The sequence below is a fragment of the Tubulanus polymorphus genome, chromosome 3 (assembly GCF_964204645.1).
Source record: "Tubulanus polymorphus chromosome 3, tnTubPoly1.2, whole genome shotgun sequence".
Classification (NCBI taxonomy): Eukaryota; Metazoa; Nemertea; class Palaeonemertea; order Tubulaniformes; family Tubulanidae; genus Tubulanus; species Tubulanus polymorphus.
In genome coordinates this window covers 21634520-21649389 of record NC_134027.1, presented here as the reverse complement: position 1 = coordinate 21649389, position 14870 = coordinate 21634520, and the positions used below count along the sequence as shown (strand labels likewise).

Below are 14870 nucleotides of genomic sequence, written 5' to 3'. Positions count from 1 at the left end.
GTTAACACGATACCCTAACAATGACAATGATTAGTCAATGACAACCTTTTATTAGTGCTTGCAAAGGAGAATCAATAAATCTCCGATAGTATGATGCAAAACAAAGCCACATCTTTACCTTTTTGATGATGAGCGACGGGCCATGTCTACCGCTTCGATCATTTTAGGACATGTACTTTTATACACTTCTCACTAATCACATGACCTAAATACGACACTGACATCTAAAAAACTGACATTCGTCTAAACTGAGTTTAAGGCCATATTAGAGTACATACGAAAAAGTCTTATCTAGATGCTCATTTAGTGTCTTTGTATAAAAGATTTAAGTATATAGAAATATGCCAATACTTGACGTAAGTTGGCGGAGCGCGGATATTTCTCAATTAATTTCTGAAAAGTTGCTGGAGAATTAGTGTGTCCCTGTGCCATCCTTACATACTGATATGATCCTTAAGGACACACAATCTGATTTTTTTGATTGATTTGATAAAAGCCAGTTTTTAGATCCATTGTAGAATACCATCTCCAACCTGACAGTCTTGAAAAGAACTCTTGGTCCAAACACCTGACAGTCTTAAAAAGAACTCTTGGTCCGAACTGGTTTTCATTGGTGGACTGTTGCGCCAGGGCTTTGGTATCCATTTCTTCTGAAAAGATTATTCCAATCAATTAGTATGTGGTGTGTGTTGGGAGGGTTCTCAGAAGCCAGGCAGGTTTACTACCATTGTATAAGTCTATGGGATAATTTAGCCAATTCTTTTGATAAGTTAGGATCATCTAAAACTAGTGGCATATAACTTTGGCCAAGAATTTGGAGGAATTTGTCCTTCGTACCACGTGTATAAAGATGGCCTTCTCTTCTCATTAGCCCTAACAACGCTTTAAGGCTGAGAGCTATACGTGTGCCTGGTGGGCCAGAGGACATTGTCATCGGGCACCCGCTGTAATGATGGACAATACTTTCATAATGAACAGACATAATACCAGCACTGATGGCGAACACAGTTGATGGGAAGTTATGCTCCATCACATCATCGAGCAGTTCTATCAGGTTCTTCAGCGCTTCCAACCCTGGTCGTCCATTCATCTGGCATGATTTCATTCTTTGCAATTCCCGGGCCCTCATGAACATTTGACACCCATACATTCTTTGAGTGGTTTTGATAATGGTTGCCTTTTTGGTCAAAAGATGTGTTTTTGCTGAGAGTCCATATCTCCCTGAACTTCCCGACCACTGGCGCTGTATCTTTCTTTTCTATACCGACAGAAGCGCGTTTGATGTACTGAAATCTTGCCAACTTCTGGTCACTCAGAGATATCGAAAGATGACCGAACGTCATGTTTATCTGTTTCATGAATTCCTTTTTGTTCATTACCGCATCTGATGTTGCAAAGCAATAAATTAAAAAAAACAAACCATAAATTATAATGTTTTTATCTCAAAATAAGTGCCCTGTGATGCTGAAATAAATACTTTTAGTTTAACCACTTTACAGTTGCTGTCCAATAATCTAGTGTGTAGTATCTACGTATCATCTAGTGTTAGATTATTGCGTCCAATTTTGTTCTTTCTTTCGCTATGAACTGCTGATTCACTTCTACATTTCAATTACCTAGAAACATGTTATATCTAAACATGTGCATTTACAATGTGAAATCTAATGTGAATGAGAATATAATGTCCAATTTTAACAAATTCTCATCTTTCCTTAGGCCTAATTCTCTGCATATTTTCACCTACCATTTCTACCTCTGGCATTATCAGAGTTAGTTTTTAGACTTATTAGTGTAGTCTTCCATGAGTTGAATTACGGATCCGTCATCCAAGATTTCTAAGATTTTCGCTATTTTCGAATGAATAAAGATCTTTTTTATATGATTACGAACTTGGTGTCTCCGTTGATAACAAAAACGCACTACAAACATGAGAAGGCCTATCCCCCCTGAAGAGCGATTCTTGGCAACAGGTCAGTTAAATTCAATAGAAATTTATTCTTTACCAAAAATTTCAAACATATAAAACTAATGTACATTCTTCTAAATTTAAGGTGAATCATTCAGAAGCATTTCATATGCCCACAGAGTTGGTGAACGCACTATATCGGCGATCGTCAGAGAGACATGCCAAGCCATATACTCTATGCTGAAGGGAACTTACCTAAAGGTACATGTATTTTTCGAGATCAAAGTATATATGTGTAGTATATATGTATGATTATCAAATGCATGAATACTATAGGTACGAGATCATGGAAATATTTTCAATGTCAGTATTATTCAATAATTAAACTTGCTTCATTCGGTTCACTGCGAGGTTTACTGAATATTACTGACCGATAATAATGGTAATATTGCCTAAATTTAATTACATAATGTATTGCTTTTCTAAAAATATAAACATTTAAAATAAAAATTTTGTTTTGATTGTATTATTGCATATTTGACTAAATAATGGTAATACAGTAGAACTCAATTCAGATCACCTGGAACTAGAAAATTTTGTCTGAATTAAATGAAATCCGAATTATGTGCTCTCATTCGAATAGAAATAATCCTGAGGGGACTGAAATTTTAGTCTGAAATAAGTAAAAATCCAAATTAAGCTGATCCAAATTAAGTGAATCTTACGGTAAATGCAATGAGACTATGCTAAAATACTAAAACTATTATTTTGGAAGCACTACTCTACAAATGATACTAATACTGGTTAGTAGCGTACATTATCCCAATTTCCAAAATACGACTGTGCAGGAGGTGTCAAAAGTGTCCCCCTTCGTGCTTTATAAAGCATGTCTGCAATCTCATGCTTTATGTGGGCATAGGCATCTTCATCCAGTTTTCGAAAGTTATGAGCCAGATTTTTGCAATATGTGTCAATCTCATCCTCGGAAACTGGTACAGGAGCAGGCGCAGGGGCACTTTTTTCGGCTTTCGAGAAAATTTCCGATACCAGCAAGCACATCCATCTCCTTTTTATCTCTCATCTTCCTTTTCTGCTGTGAAGACTGGACAGGGGTTGTTTCTAGAGGTCTTTTCGTTGATTTCGTTAATGGTGCATCCGGCTCCTCGTCACTTTCTTCAATTTCCTCTAGATCACTAGTAACATTTAAACTGTTTTCCTGGCTACCTGACGATTCTTGACTCTGTAACTAAAATGAAACGTATTCTATATTTTCAGACCCCCAAATCGGAAGGTGTATGGAAACAAGTTGCTAAAAATTTTCATGAAAAATGGAATTATCCCTTATGTATGGGGGCATTGGATGGCAAACACATACAAATCAGGCAGCCAGACTGTACTGGTTCAACGTTTTTTAATTACAAACATTTTTTCAGCGTAGTATTGCTGGCTTTAGTTGACGCAGATAATCAATTTCTGTACATCGATGTGGGAGCGTGTGGACGAAGTGGCTGGTGTTGGTGTCTTTAACCAGTCATCCCTCAACGAAGCATTACAAAATGATTTGCTCAATATCCCTCCTCCAGAAATTCTCCCTGGCCAAGACGTCCCTATTCATTATCATATCATTGGTGATGATGCTTTCCATTTGCGAAATAATATAGGAAAACCATTTCCGCATAGGAATCTTAACAGGGATTCACAAATTTATAACTATAGATTTAGCAGAGCAAGAAGAGTAGTTGAAAATGCATTTGGAATCCTTGCAAATCGGTTCAGGGTTTTTTTAAGTGCCATCAATCTAAGCCCAGAATTTGTAACAGACTTGGTTCTTGCTGCGTGTTGCCTGCACAACTTTTTGATCGTGCATCAGTCCCCCCATTATATGATGCCCAATTTGGTCGATCACGAAGATGCCCAGGGCCAAATCACCAATGGTTTGTGGAGAAACGGAGAGGATCTTACTGGTCTATCCAGTACCCGTGAAAGAAATTCACCGGCTTCAGCTAAAAAACAACGTGAACTTCTGATGGAATATTTCCTATCTCCTCACGGTTCAGTAGAATGGCAAGAGAATATGATGATAGTTTAAATCTCTTCAATCGTACCTCAATATTCGATGTTGTTGGTCTGAGGCCCATGTGAGCTTGCAGAAATTGAAGCCTAGTCTGCAGCCACTTCTGTCGAGTAGTCAGTTTTACAACAGCACTTCCACTGGCTGGGGGTTTAATGGTTTTACCATATTGAGTGCGTAAGCTCCTCAATTTAGTTTTTACTTGTGGAACTGAAATAAAGATGTCAAGATATTTTTTAGATTAAGGATAAATCATATCTGAATATTTTTCACCACATTATGGAATTTTTTACTGCAATCTTAACTCCTATTCAATTACTGAATAATGCAACTCCAAATGTATCATGTTAATAATTATTTTATATAGGCCTATGACAAATAAAACATTGAATTGGAATTGAATGTTGTTATATTATCATTTACCACTTAGTTCAAGCACTGAGGCGATATCCTGCAACGCTGAAAATTTTTTCGCCCGGTCGCAGTACTCGGGGCTAGATATATCATACAGGCAAGGCCTCTCTTGCCACATCTCTACTAAAACATCTCCCATTTCTCCTGTCCATGCTGGTGTTTTGGTACTGCTGGGCGTCGCCATCTTGGAAGTACTGCGTGATGTAACAGTGGTCGCTGATTGGCTGAAAAATTATTCTGCCGCACACGGAGCGATTGATGAGCGATTCTACTGCGACGTGCGATTTTCGATCGCACAATATCAAACATGTTTGATATTGTGCGATCGGTCGCTTGCGATGAAAACTGAAATCAGTCGCAGTCGCATGACCCCGCAGACGAGCGACGAGTCGCTGCGATTTCCATGCGATTTCTCAGTCGCACTGAAATTGCACGTAAAAATCGCTCGTGTGCGCTTGGCTTAATGCATGAGATGCTGCATTTCATCGAATGAAGATGTAGCACATTGGAACTTGCCATTTCCTTCCAAAATATAATAGTCGTTCATGGGTTCAAGATCGCTCTAAGTGCTCGGAAAAGGCTTTTAATTTCTAAAATTTTCTTGGGGAGGACCCCCATTCGTTGCTTGCGTCGATTGCTGGTTCGCGTGTGGAACTCAAAAAAAAAAAACCTGCAGATTTTATAGGTTGGTTGGCATTCTCATCTCTGTTGAAATCATGTTTCTGGTTGTAAATCACAGATTACTCTGTTTTATAAATGCATGAAGTCAGTCAACAACTTTATAATTCTGGCGCGTATAATATCTCTGAAAGCAAGAAACAAGACACACTGGAATATTGCACTGAACGCAGTAATGACTGGTTTGCTTCCCTTCCCTGCTCTACTATTAGAACAAACTATACACTCAGGTTTAAATTTTTTGTCAGCATAGATTCCAGGAAAATGTTGTCCAGTTAGCCTTTCATCAACCGCACCAAGCTGCTGAGGAATTTGGTTAGGTTGTAGAACACGTAAAAGTGGTTCGATTACAGCTAATCGAAACTTCCGGCCACTAAGCTTTATATCCGGAAAAGCAATGTTATACGCGATTCTTGAATTTACCATTGCTATTTCTAAAGCATAGTATAAATTACGTGGTATCCTTTGATCACTGTGGGGGTAGCGGTAATATCACATGTGTTGGTCTAATTTGTCCACACTCCCATACATGTTGTACTGATGGATCAGCTGAAGTTTGTCAATATTCCTGTACCAATCAGGGCCATCTTTAGACCTGATTTGTTTTGGTAGCGTTGCTCCAAAAAGATCGCTCTGTCACTCCTCGAAATTGTTCGCTGTGGTTCCTGTTGCTGTCTAAAATCTGTAGTAGTTGCCGATCTGTGGTTCCGAAATTTTAGACGGTTGCTGAATGCGAATTGTATCTGTCGAATTTACGCGAATCGCATCTGTCGAACTCAGCTAAGTAACCAGGTATCATCGCACGATTTGACGGGCCAGCCATCGCTTTAAATTTCGCTTTCGCTCGCTGCCACATTGCCTCCACACGGTTCGTCGTTACGGCTGCGGCTGGATCGACGAAGTTGACCGTATGGTTGACTGTACCGTGTTGGTACCCCAGCTGGCCAATCCTATGCCTGTCAATTATATGCCTGCCACATATCAGACCACATGGTGAAGCCGGGACGAATCCACCGTTGTATGATTGGCAACCGCGTGGCAGCATCTCTCCTGGGTACTGGGACAAGGAAACCTTGTTTCGCCTCTGCCTCGTAGCCACTGAATATCCACTGCTCCGCAACGATTCGTCCCTGGTTATATTTTCGCCGAGCAAAAAGTGATTCATCTATTTCTACCAGTCTACCTGGTCCACCGAGCTGTGTCGGATGATTAACGAAGTAGGATACACGGACATCGCGGCAGAACTGATTCCGATCGACGATGGTGTGCTCCGACTATTTCAAGCTCGTGCATAGTTTCGGCAACACTCATGCCACGGCTTGAACCAGCACTTCGGCTCCAGATGTAAATGAGCCCCAGCAGCTGCCACAAGTGAAGATGTGACTCGAAAAAACTCCCGCGATGAATACTAAAAACTTGCTTGCATCGTCATGCTGTACACCTCCAAGCCACTCTGTCGACGTAACGCGCCACACCCTGTTCTCGGCATTGGCTTCCGCAGTTTGGACACACCATATTATTCTCCAGCAGGCCATGCTGTCTACACCAGCCGCTCGTGTGTTCTCTGTCATCCTTAGAATTCGCACCGATCTGAATCAACGAAACAAAGTCGAACTCTGCCAAATCTGGGACGCGGGCCATCTTCCCGCAGAAATAAGACGTTATGAACAAATTGAGCAGACCCATGACGACTTATAATACTATTCACCCGTGAGAAAATCCAACCAAAAGTCTCACAGCCACCAGCACCGGGATTGCCTCATGTAAAGTCTTTGATCCTTCTTGATTGACGTGGGAAACAATAACCCTTCCGATTTTTGTTACGTACGTTGAAGAAAATACATTCAAATTAGAAAATAAAATGCTCTTATTGCTGCACAAAAAGAATAAACAGGTAGATGATACAAATATATACCTTTATTTATATATTTCCAATGTATATTACATATGTTCTATTTTTAAGAATCTGGTCACAGTCTGAAAATATTATAAAACTCTTATTTAACCAATCCCGATGCCAATTAGCAAGCGATGCGTGGGCAGGCTACAGCGGTTGACATGCTTCAATCGGCGCGCGTCGCATGTGTCACGTTCTATGATCGTAGCCGGAGCGCTCCATACGTGGGAGTGTTCCGTAAGACAGTTTTTGGCGGTAGTTAGCTTAACTGTGGAGTCGGAGAAACCAATATGGCGTCTCATTCGGCTGAAAAACGGCTCTAATTCAGGCCCAAAATATTAAAATTTTGACCCAAAAAAAGTAAGTTTTTTTTTAAGGTAGGCTTACCCTTCTGAATGGAAATCTCAAGCCATAACAATAAACCATTGAAACTATATACCATATGAAAGCTTATGTGAAGTTATTTTATTTAATTGGAAAAAATTAATTAAGTATGCAAATTTATGCTAATTAGCCACGAAAGTAGGTCAAACTTGAATAGTCTAGGACTTTTCTCCTAAAACATACAATATTGCTTCAAAACTCATAAAAACAGTTTAGAATGACCTAGAACACATCTGGCTATTGACTGAACCTAAAAAAACTGAAATATTTTGACCTTTTAGGGAAAAAAATTTTTTTGAAGTTGTTACGGCCAGAAAATGACAAATTTTGTCATCTAATTATGTATTCTAACAATCACTGCGAATAGACAGAGCAATATAAGTTGGATTTTTGAGGTTCAGGCAATAGCTGTACATTCAAAGAGTATACAAACAAAGTTTCATTACAATATCTCAATTACTTTTCGAATTATCAGAAAAGTCGTACCCATAGTCCGAGTCAAATCGGCATTTTGAGAAATTGACAATTTTTCACAATTCACGTACACAATGATGTCTCAAAACCCCCCCGACTCATAAACGGTTCCTTCATTCTCTTCATAAGTATCAATTAAGCCTTTCCTCTTAGCTCTGAGTCTTTTCCTTTGATGTTTAGCTTTTTCAGAGCATCTGAAGACTGATTTGGTAATTCGCCTGTTGTCAATCTTAGCACATAGTTGCCGCGTGAAGAGTCCTGGTTCTATGCCCAGGGACTCATAGAAACTTAAAACAGATGAATTGCCATCATTAAATTGGCATATAGCCATGTCAACAGCTAGTGAAAAGGAAGTCCTGTTGGTATACACTGTTTTTGGATAGTAGTCCCATACCATTTTGTTGAAGGATTCATTTGAATTTTGTGTGCGGCCATGGGTACATTTCTGCAGGAGTTCGTCACTTGACAGGTCATCATAGATTGGCAATAGAAGATCAACAATACTGTCCGGAAGCCCACATCTATGCTTAAATTTGGGGTCTTTAGTGTTGTATCCACACCAACTCTCTGGTCCCTTAGGACATAGATGGTGCTGGGGTTTCATATCTGTCGAGGCAATGTGATATAGACCCGCTTTGATCGCATTTTGCATAGCAGGCAAATCGTTCAAATTTTCTCTTATAGCTATGCCATAGTAATTTTGGCATTTGTCTTGGATCTTTTGAGTCAGCCTGCCACGACCTGATATTTTTTTGCCATCTGAAAGCCGAACTTTTGCGTTTTTTTTAACTAAAGCACGGGTGCGAGTGCCCATACGTTTTTGCACGTGGCCGATGCATTCCTTTTTCACAATCTCGACTGGACCATATGGCTTACTTTCCGAAACGGATTTAAAGGAGGAACTATCTCCATCGCCTAGATATTCAGTATACTGAATGTTGTGGTGGTTCTCAGATCTTCCAAAGATCCTTACTGCTCCGCTGGATTCCATAGAACCCGCACTTCCAGAGTGATTCAGGTTGCATTGTGGAGCATGCTTCACCTTCCACCGCATGTATTCTCGTGATTCCATCTTACTCTCCATCTTATTACATGATGCACAAAAGTTAGACATGACTTCTACGTCTAAAACCTTACTATTCACAGTTGATATGGCAGAGACGAATCCGTTATGTGATGCATGGCCACGACGTTGCCATGCACCATCTACGCTGACCCCTGATTGAACTGTAACGTCACCTGGATCGGCTAGTCCTGTTACTTTTTTTCTTACTTCAGCTGCAGCTTTACTTAAACTGATACGTGCCTCAATGTTGTATTTATCTGCCATGATATCAACCAAATTGGTAAAGTTCTTGGGCGTCATGGGTGGAGGCATATTCACCGCCATACAAAATTTTTCTATCGACTGCAAGCCTTCACCAAAAGATCGAAATCCATTGACCATCCTGCTATGATATCAGAGATTTGACGACCCTGAGCTCTTGGCCCAACTCCTGTTGTCCTCTTGCTAGAATTGAAGCTATCAAACCAATCACATTCTTTACATTTCATCTCTATCGTTTGGCAGAAACCAGATTTTTTATGACGATTGACGTAACATGACACGTCCTTACCGCAACACTTACACGACACCAGTTCTTGAAATTTTTTAGTCAATATGCCCAAATCAACAATGATATAGCCCTCTGTAAGTTCTAGAGGGGTATTTGTATCAATATCAGCACTATAGTTCTCAAGAACAGTAGCAATTTTAGCTCCTGATGCGGAAGAATTCAGAAAGTTCTCGGTTTCCGCGCCTTCTGCGGCTTGGGGTAGGGTGTGCTGATTACCTCTGAATTTTCTTTTACAACCCTTCTGTTTTGGTTTCCCCATATTGAACAGCCTTTACACCATCCACGTAAACAGTCGAAACGAAATATAGTATCAATATTCCGTGCAGAATCGCTTTTATACTAAGTTTTTGCAAAAAAATTGATGAAAACTGAAGATTTCTGTGATTGAGCACTCTACTACCAGTAACACTGCAGTAGATCCACATAACCTTGAGTGTTTAAAACTATTGTTTATCTGCAGCTGTAATAGTTTTCTAAATGGCTCCACAATTTCAATTCAATTCACTAACTTATGGTAGGAGTAATTGGGGTCTAAAGTGGTAACCAAGGGCGTTGCTAGGGGCGGTTTTGGCCTTTACTCATAAAAAATCCAATCATATCATGAGAAAGTTTGGAAGGGGGTCCAAGAGTTTTCTGCCAAACCTGCAAATATAATACTCAGCGTCTCAGGAAATAATTTACAGATGAAAAAAGAAACTCATCATATCGAAGATGTCACACTTGTTAGCGTTTCCATCCACAGATTAACAGATAAACAATGAATGAAACTCGTAATAAATAGCCCCCTGATGAGTTCGAAGGTCAAATTAATTTGTATGCAGCTGTAGTAAAAATATGTTTGCAGCTTAGGTTACTGACTGTATGCAGTGGAGAAATTATGGCATTATTTCGGTAGTACACCAAACAATTTAAAGTTCCTAATACAAAAACAGTCAGAAATAAACTGTTGAATATACTTCATGATTTCACGGTCGTTACTGCCTAATAGAAAAGGCCATTTTGTCCGAATAACAGTTAAGATTAAAATCAAATGTTGAAAATCTGGCAAGGTCCATGTATAGTTTAGATCGCCTGATATTATACACTGGGCAATGAAGAAGGAAATGTTCCTCATCTTCGACTGATATGCTAGAATCACACGTTTTGCATAGTCTTTCATTAGCAGGAACGCATGGTCTAGTGTGACGGTCAGTTTCAATTCTAAGTTAATGGTTACTGACTCGTAGCTTCGTAAATGTATTTCGTACATAGTAAGAGGCATCAAAAAGAAAATAATTCTCTAAGCTGAAAGATTTTTTGAAAATTTTGTAAGTTCTAAGTTTAGAGCTTGCATCTTGCCTCTTAACATAGTTATACCAGCATTTAGAGTATGCATCTTCGAGTGCCTTTTTGGCCCTGAAGACGGTCCTTGCACGGGAATTAGTACCATGCTTTTCCCAGACACTAGCAAGATCAAGTTTACATAATAGTTTCTGCATGTAAGCAGCCCAGCCAGAAACCTTAGGAGATAACATTCAAGGTATGCAATTTTAACTAGACTCCTATTGGTCAGCGAGTTGATGTGTAGCCAGTATTTAATACAATGACGTAGAGAAATAACAATGATTGGGTATTGTCCCAGTTCCCCGCCTACTGCTGCAATATTAGTATTTTTACCCACTCCGAGTAGATATTTACAAAATTTGATCATAATTTTTTCACTTGGCACAGATTCACATATTGACATAAAGTTGTCGTCCTTCAAGTGTGAGTGCTAAATTTGATGAACTGCCCAGGTTCTACATTCATAGCCTCGTAAACACGCAATAAACTAGTGATTTCTCCGATTTCTATGAATTTCCTGCCTGTATATCCAGTTTTAAGCTCAGTTTTTGGTATCCACATCAGTACTTGCACGCTTCATCAATGCAGCAACACCATAACTGCTGTCTAATGCTCGCCCTGTCGCCGTTGAATCCCGCAACCTTTCGTATATCAAGGTCATGGTCGTTTTAGTAGTGCATAGCTTCATTAACACCCTGGCACAAACTCAGGATTTTTTTTATCGCTGCCAGTTGATCATTTCCTATTGCCTGACCTGAATGAAATAAAGGGGTGAATAAATGTCTAAAATGTAAATCCGTCGATTGAAATGACTGACGATTTCACCTACTATGGTGAAAACCATTCCCGTCATTGTCCTTTCTGATGTGTAACTCGTATTGGTCTCAACATTGGGGGCATCTAGACTTATGAGTGGTGGTACGTGGAATATCATGGCGAATATACCAGTACATGCTTCTCATTGCTGCCACGAATGCAATTTCTTGTACTGTTGCCATGCCGAAAAAGCCGCCTGTGATACCCTTAATTTGCGTTTCTTCCCTCCGATGTTCAACAGTTACGACCACTTAGTAGCGATCAGTTTTCTTTTATCTTATCTGCCCAAATTGAAGTACACTAGATAACACTCCAAAAACCCTTTTGGCTCCTGGTATTTCGCTTTTGATATAAGTTCATCGGAAATCAAATCATCCGGTAAATCATACATTACTGAAGTCGTTGCGGCTGTAGCGTAATTATCAGATTCTTCCTTGGTAAAGTCTTCTTCCAATTTGGTTATCGCTGAATTCCTCAGGAATAACTCACATATCACAACTGTCTGTTACTGGTTACACTACAGGATTTGAGCAGCAATCTATTGGGACTTCGGTGACCGGCTTCATGTTCTCGTAAAACTATAACTATTAAAAGTTTCTGGCTGGGGAATTATGACAGAAACAAATTTCTTACCTTTTCCCAACCAATGATCACATGTCATACCTTGTGACCTATGTTTTGTGACTGCAAATCCCAAGTGCATTGGGTATTGGATACAAGAAGTCATTGTCGAAGATTTGTTGGATCGTTCACTGAAAAAGATGTTTGATGAAGATTCATTGGGAAGCTAGCTGCTATGTTTTGAGTTGATAGATGTTGATTGATATCCAAACTCAAGACAATATGAACTTATATGCCTAAAAAATTTTACCTTTTCATCTCTACCCAATGTACTTACTACTAAAGCGTCTTTGAAGCCAATAACTGTACCGGTGCTGCTGTTAACTAAATTTTCACTCAGATGGTTAGTAGAACGACAGGAGCATTTCGCTTCAATAGTAGCCATTTCAGAGCTCATATTTTATTCAAGGAGCTTTTCAGCCCATGATCCTCAAAAAGTTCACCTTGCATCTGTAATGAAAATAACTAAGGTATGACAAATATGACTTCATGACTAGTGGGAATTGTTAAACAACACATGTTCATTTAAAATGCAATGAACACTTACTTCAAAAAGTGGCTCAACATTGCCAACTTGGACTTCTAAGTTCGTTGAAAAGAATTTAAGTATGGCCGTTCATCTCAAACGAAGTTACGGTTTTCTATAATTACCATCAATTTCGATGGCACACATCCCAATATATCCTCCTCTGTCATACTTACACTACCACTACACACATATTCCTTCCCACTCTCTGCAACCACTATCAATATCCTGCAATTCCAAACCACACATTATGAAAAACCCACCACTTTCCTATGCTCCAAGTGACTTGAATTACCAATGTACCATATACACACCATTGGCGCACAAATTCCTATCCATCACAACACTTAACCGCATCATCCCCATTACTAGGCAAAATCTCTAGTATTCCATATTAACCACTAACACCACCAGTGTTGTTTTGGGTCGTTGGATTCCTCTTGACCATTTACAATTCAGCAATCATCTCGTCCAATTCTTTGTGAGTTTTGGGTCATCTAGGATGATTGGAATTTCGGCTTTAGACAGTAATTTTAGTAGCTTCTTCATACCTAATGATAAAACCTAATGTTTTAGGTTTTCCCAGTGCCAGGGGTCCAACTCTTTTGGTTTATGGACATCTGGTATGGACTCCCACCAAACTCATTAACAACAGAGTTGTAGTGGGATCCCAAAATACCTCCACAAAACACTAATAGTGCAGAAAAAAGTTATTCTTTAAAGCTCAGGAATATGTGCGACCCAGTTTGTGTTGTCATCTCTCCAATGAAGAAAGCGTTATATCTTTTTCCAACTCCCATTGTGATCTTTCCACAGTAAAGAAAGGTAAAAACATTGTTGAAATATTTAATACAAAAACAATTCCCCAATTTTTAAATCAAAACTTGATCATTTCTTTTCCTTGAGATTGGGGACGCCTTAGCGAACTAAAACGTATCAAATTCCCCTTAAAATTCGATTCAGTGGTCGGTTTGTGGATTACCAAACTCACAGAATATCCTTTTCGGAAACTTCAGCAACTGTTTTCAATGTCTTGTTCCGTATCGCACCTAACCACAAGAATTTACTGAACACGTCATGGACACTACACACATCTAGCGGTAGTTCCATCACTCTCTACTTCTTTCCATCTGCACCAAATCAATTCATGGTTCATTCAGATTTTCTAGGATAGTCCAAGGAAGTGGCTTGGGATCCCACATGGTTCCTGCAAACTCTTCAGGATTTCCCAAGCTTTGGTTGGTGATATCAATAACTGAAAAAACAGAAAAATAATCTTAAACAAACTTAAGATAAGACCAATCAGCGACATATTTTTTACCTTCCTACTCCACTAACTCCAAAATTACTAGCAATTTTTTTGGTTGTTGAACTCCTGTTGACAATGTTCAATTCAGCAGTTGTCCAATTCTTTGGTGAGTTTTTGGTCATCTTGGAATTGCAGTTTAAGACATCACTTCTAATTCTCTCGTACTGCACCTGTGAGATTCCTGGCCAAGTGTCACCCTGATATAAGTCACACAATTTATAATCATAGATATCTACAGAGAAAGAACATACGCATGACTTAGGGTTCCAGCTCAGATGTACTAATTAATCTAACTGAGCCACTTGACTAAATATTGCCGTTTATTACTTCGCTTCCGTGATTTCGACAATACCTCAACGGAATAGCTTTCGTCATTCTCTCTGTGATCAGTCTGGGCGTTGTCGGGGAAGGTCTGGTCTACCTCACCAATTTGATTTGTTTGCGCACCGTCGTCATCATCTGACAGATCTAGGGATCTGTCTTGGATGAATATAGATCTTTGTTCTGTTTGCATGGACTGGGGCTCGCGATACTCATCTTGCCTATGTTTTGAGTATATAGTTAACAGGTGATAACTTCTTGGTGACGATGTATGGACCACGATACGGGTGTAGGAGTTTCTTCGCTAGGCCCTCAATGTTTCTTGAATTATGGAGCCAAACTTAGTCACCCTCCGCATACGGTAGTTCGATGGCCTTATATTGCTTGTCGTGTTCTTCTTTTGTCTTCTGTTGAGTTTTCTCCGGATTCAGTTTGTCCCAGTTTACGTGCTTCTGTTGGTTTAGTAATTACGTCATTGATGTATTCGATGACTGAAATTCGTGTCAAGTTTCAC

The 14870-nt window shown here is 39.5% G+C and overlaps 2 protein-coding genes across 2 annotated transcripts; one reads left to right on the top strand and one right to left on the bottom strand.

Moving 5' to 3' along the window:
- Positions 1-1927: 1927 nt before the first annotated feature.
- Positions 1928-3433, top strand: LOC141902182 (uncharacterized). The gene is made up of 3 exons (XM_074789821.1): positions 1928-1970; positions 2052-2167; positions 3182-3433. Exons 1-3 carry the CDS (start codon positions 1928-1930, stop codon positions 3431-3433), a joined length of 411 nt encoding a protein of 136 aa, XP_074645922.1.
- Positions 3434-7599: 4166 nt separating this feature from the next.
- On the bottom strand, positions 7600-9505 carry LOC141902155 (uncharacterized). The gene has a single exon (XM_074789795.1). The coding sequence runs from the start codon at positions 9269-9271 to the stop codon at positions 7907-7909; it is 1365 nt and encodes a 454-aa protein (XP_074645896.1). The 5' UTR covers positions 9272-9505; the 3' UTR covers positions 7600-7906.
- Between the last annotated feature and the right edge of the window lie 5365 nt (positions 9506-14870).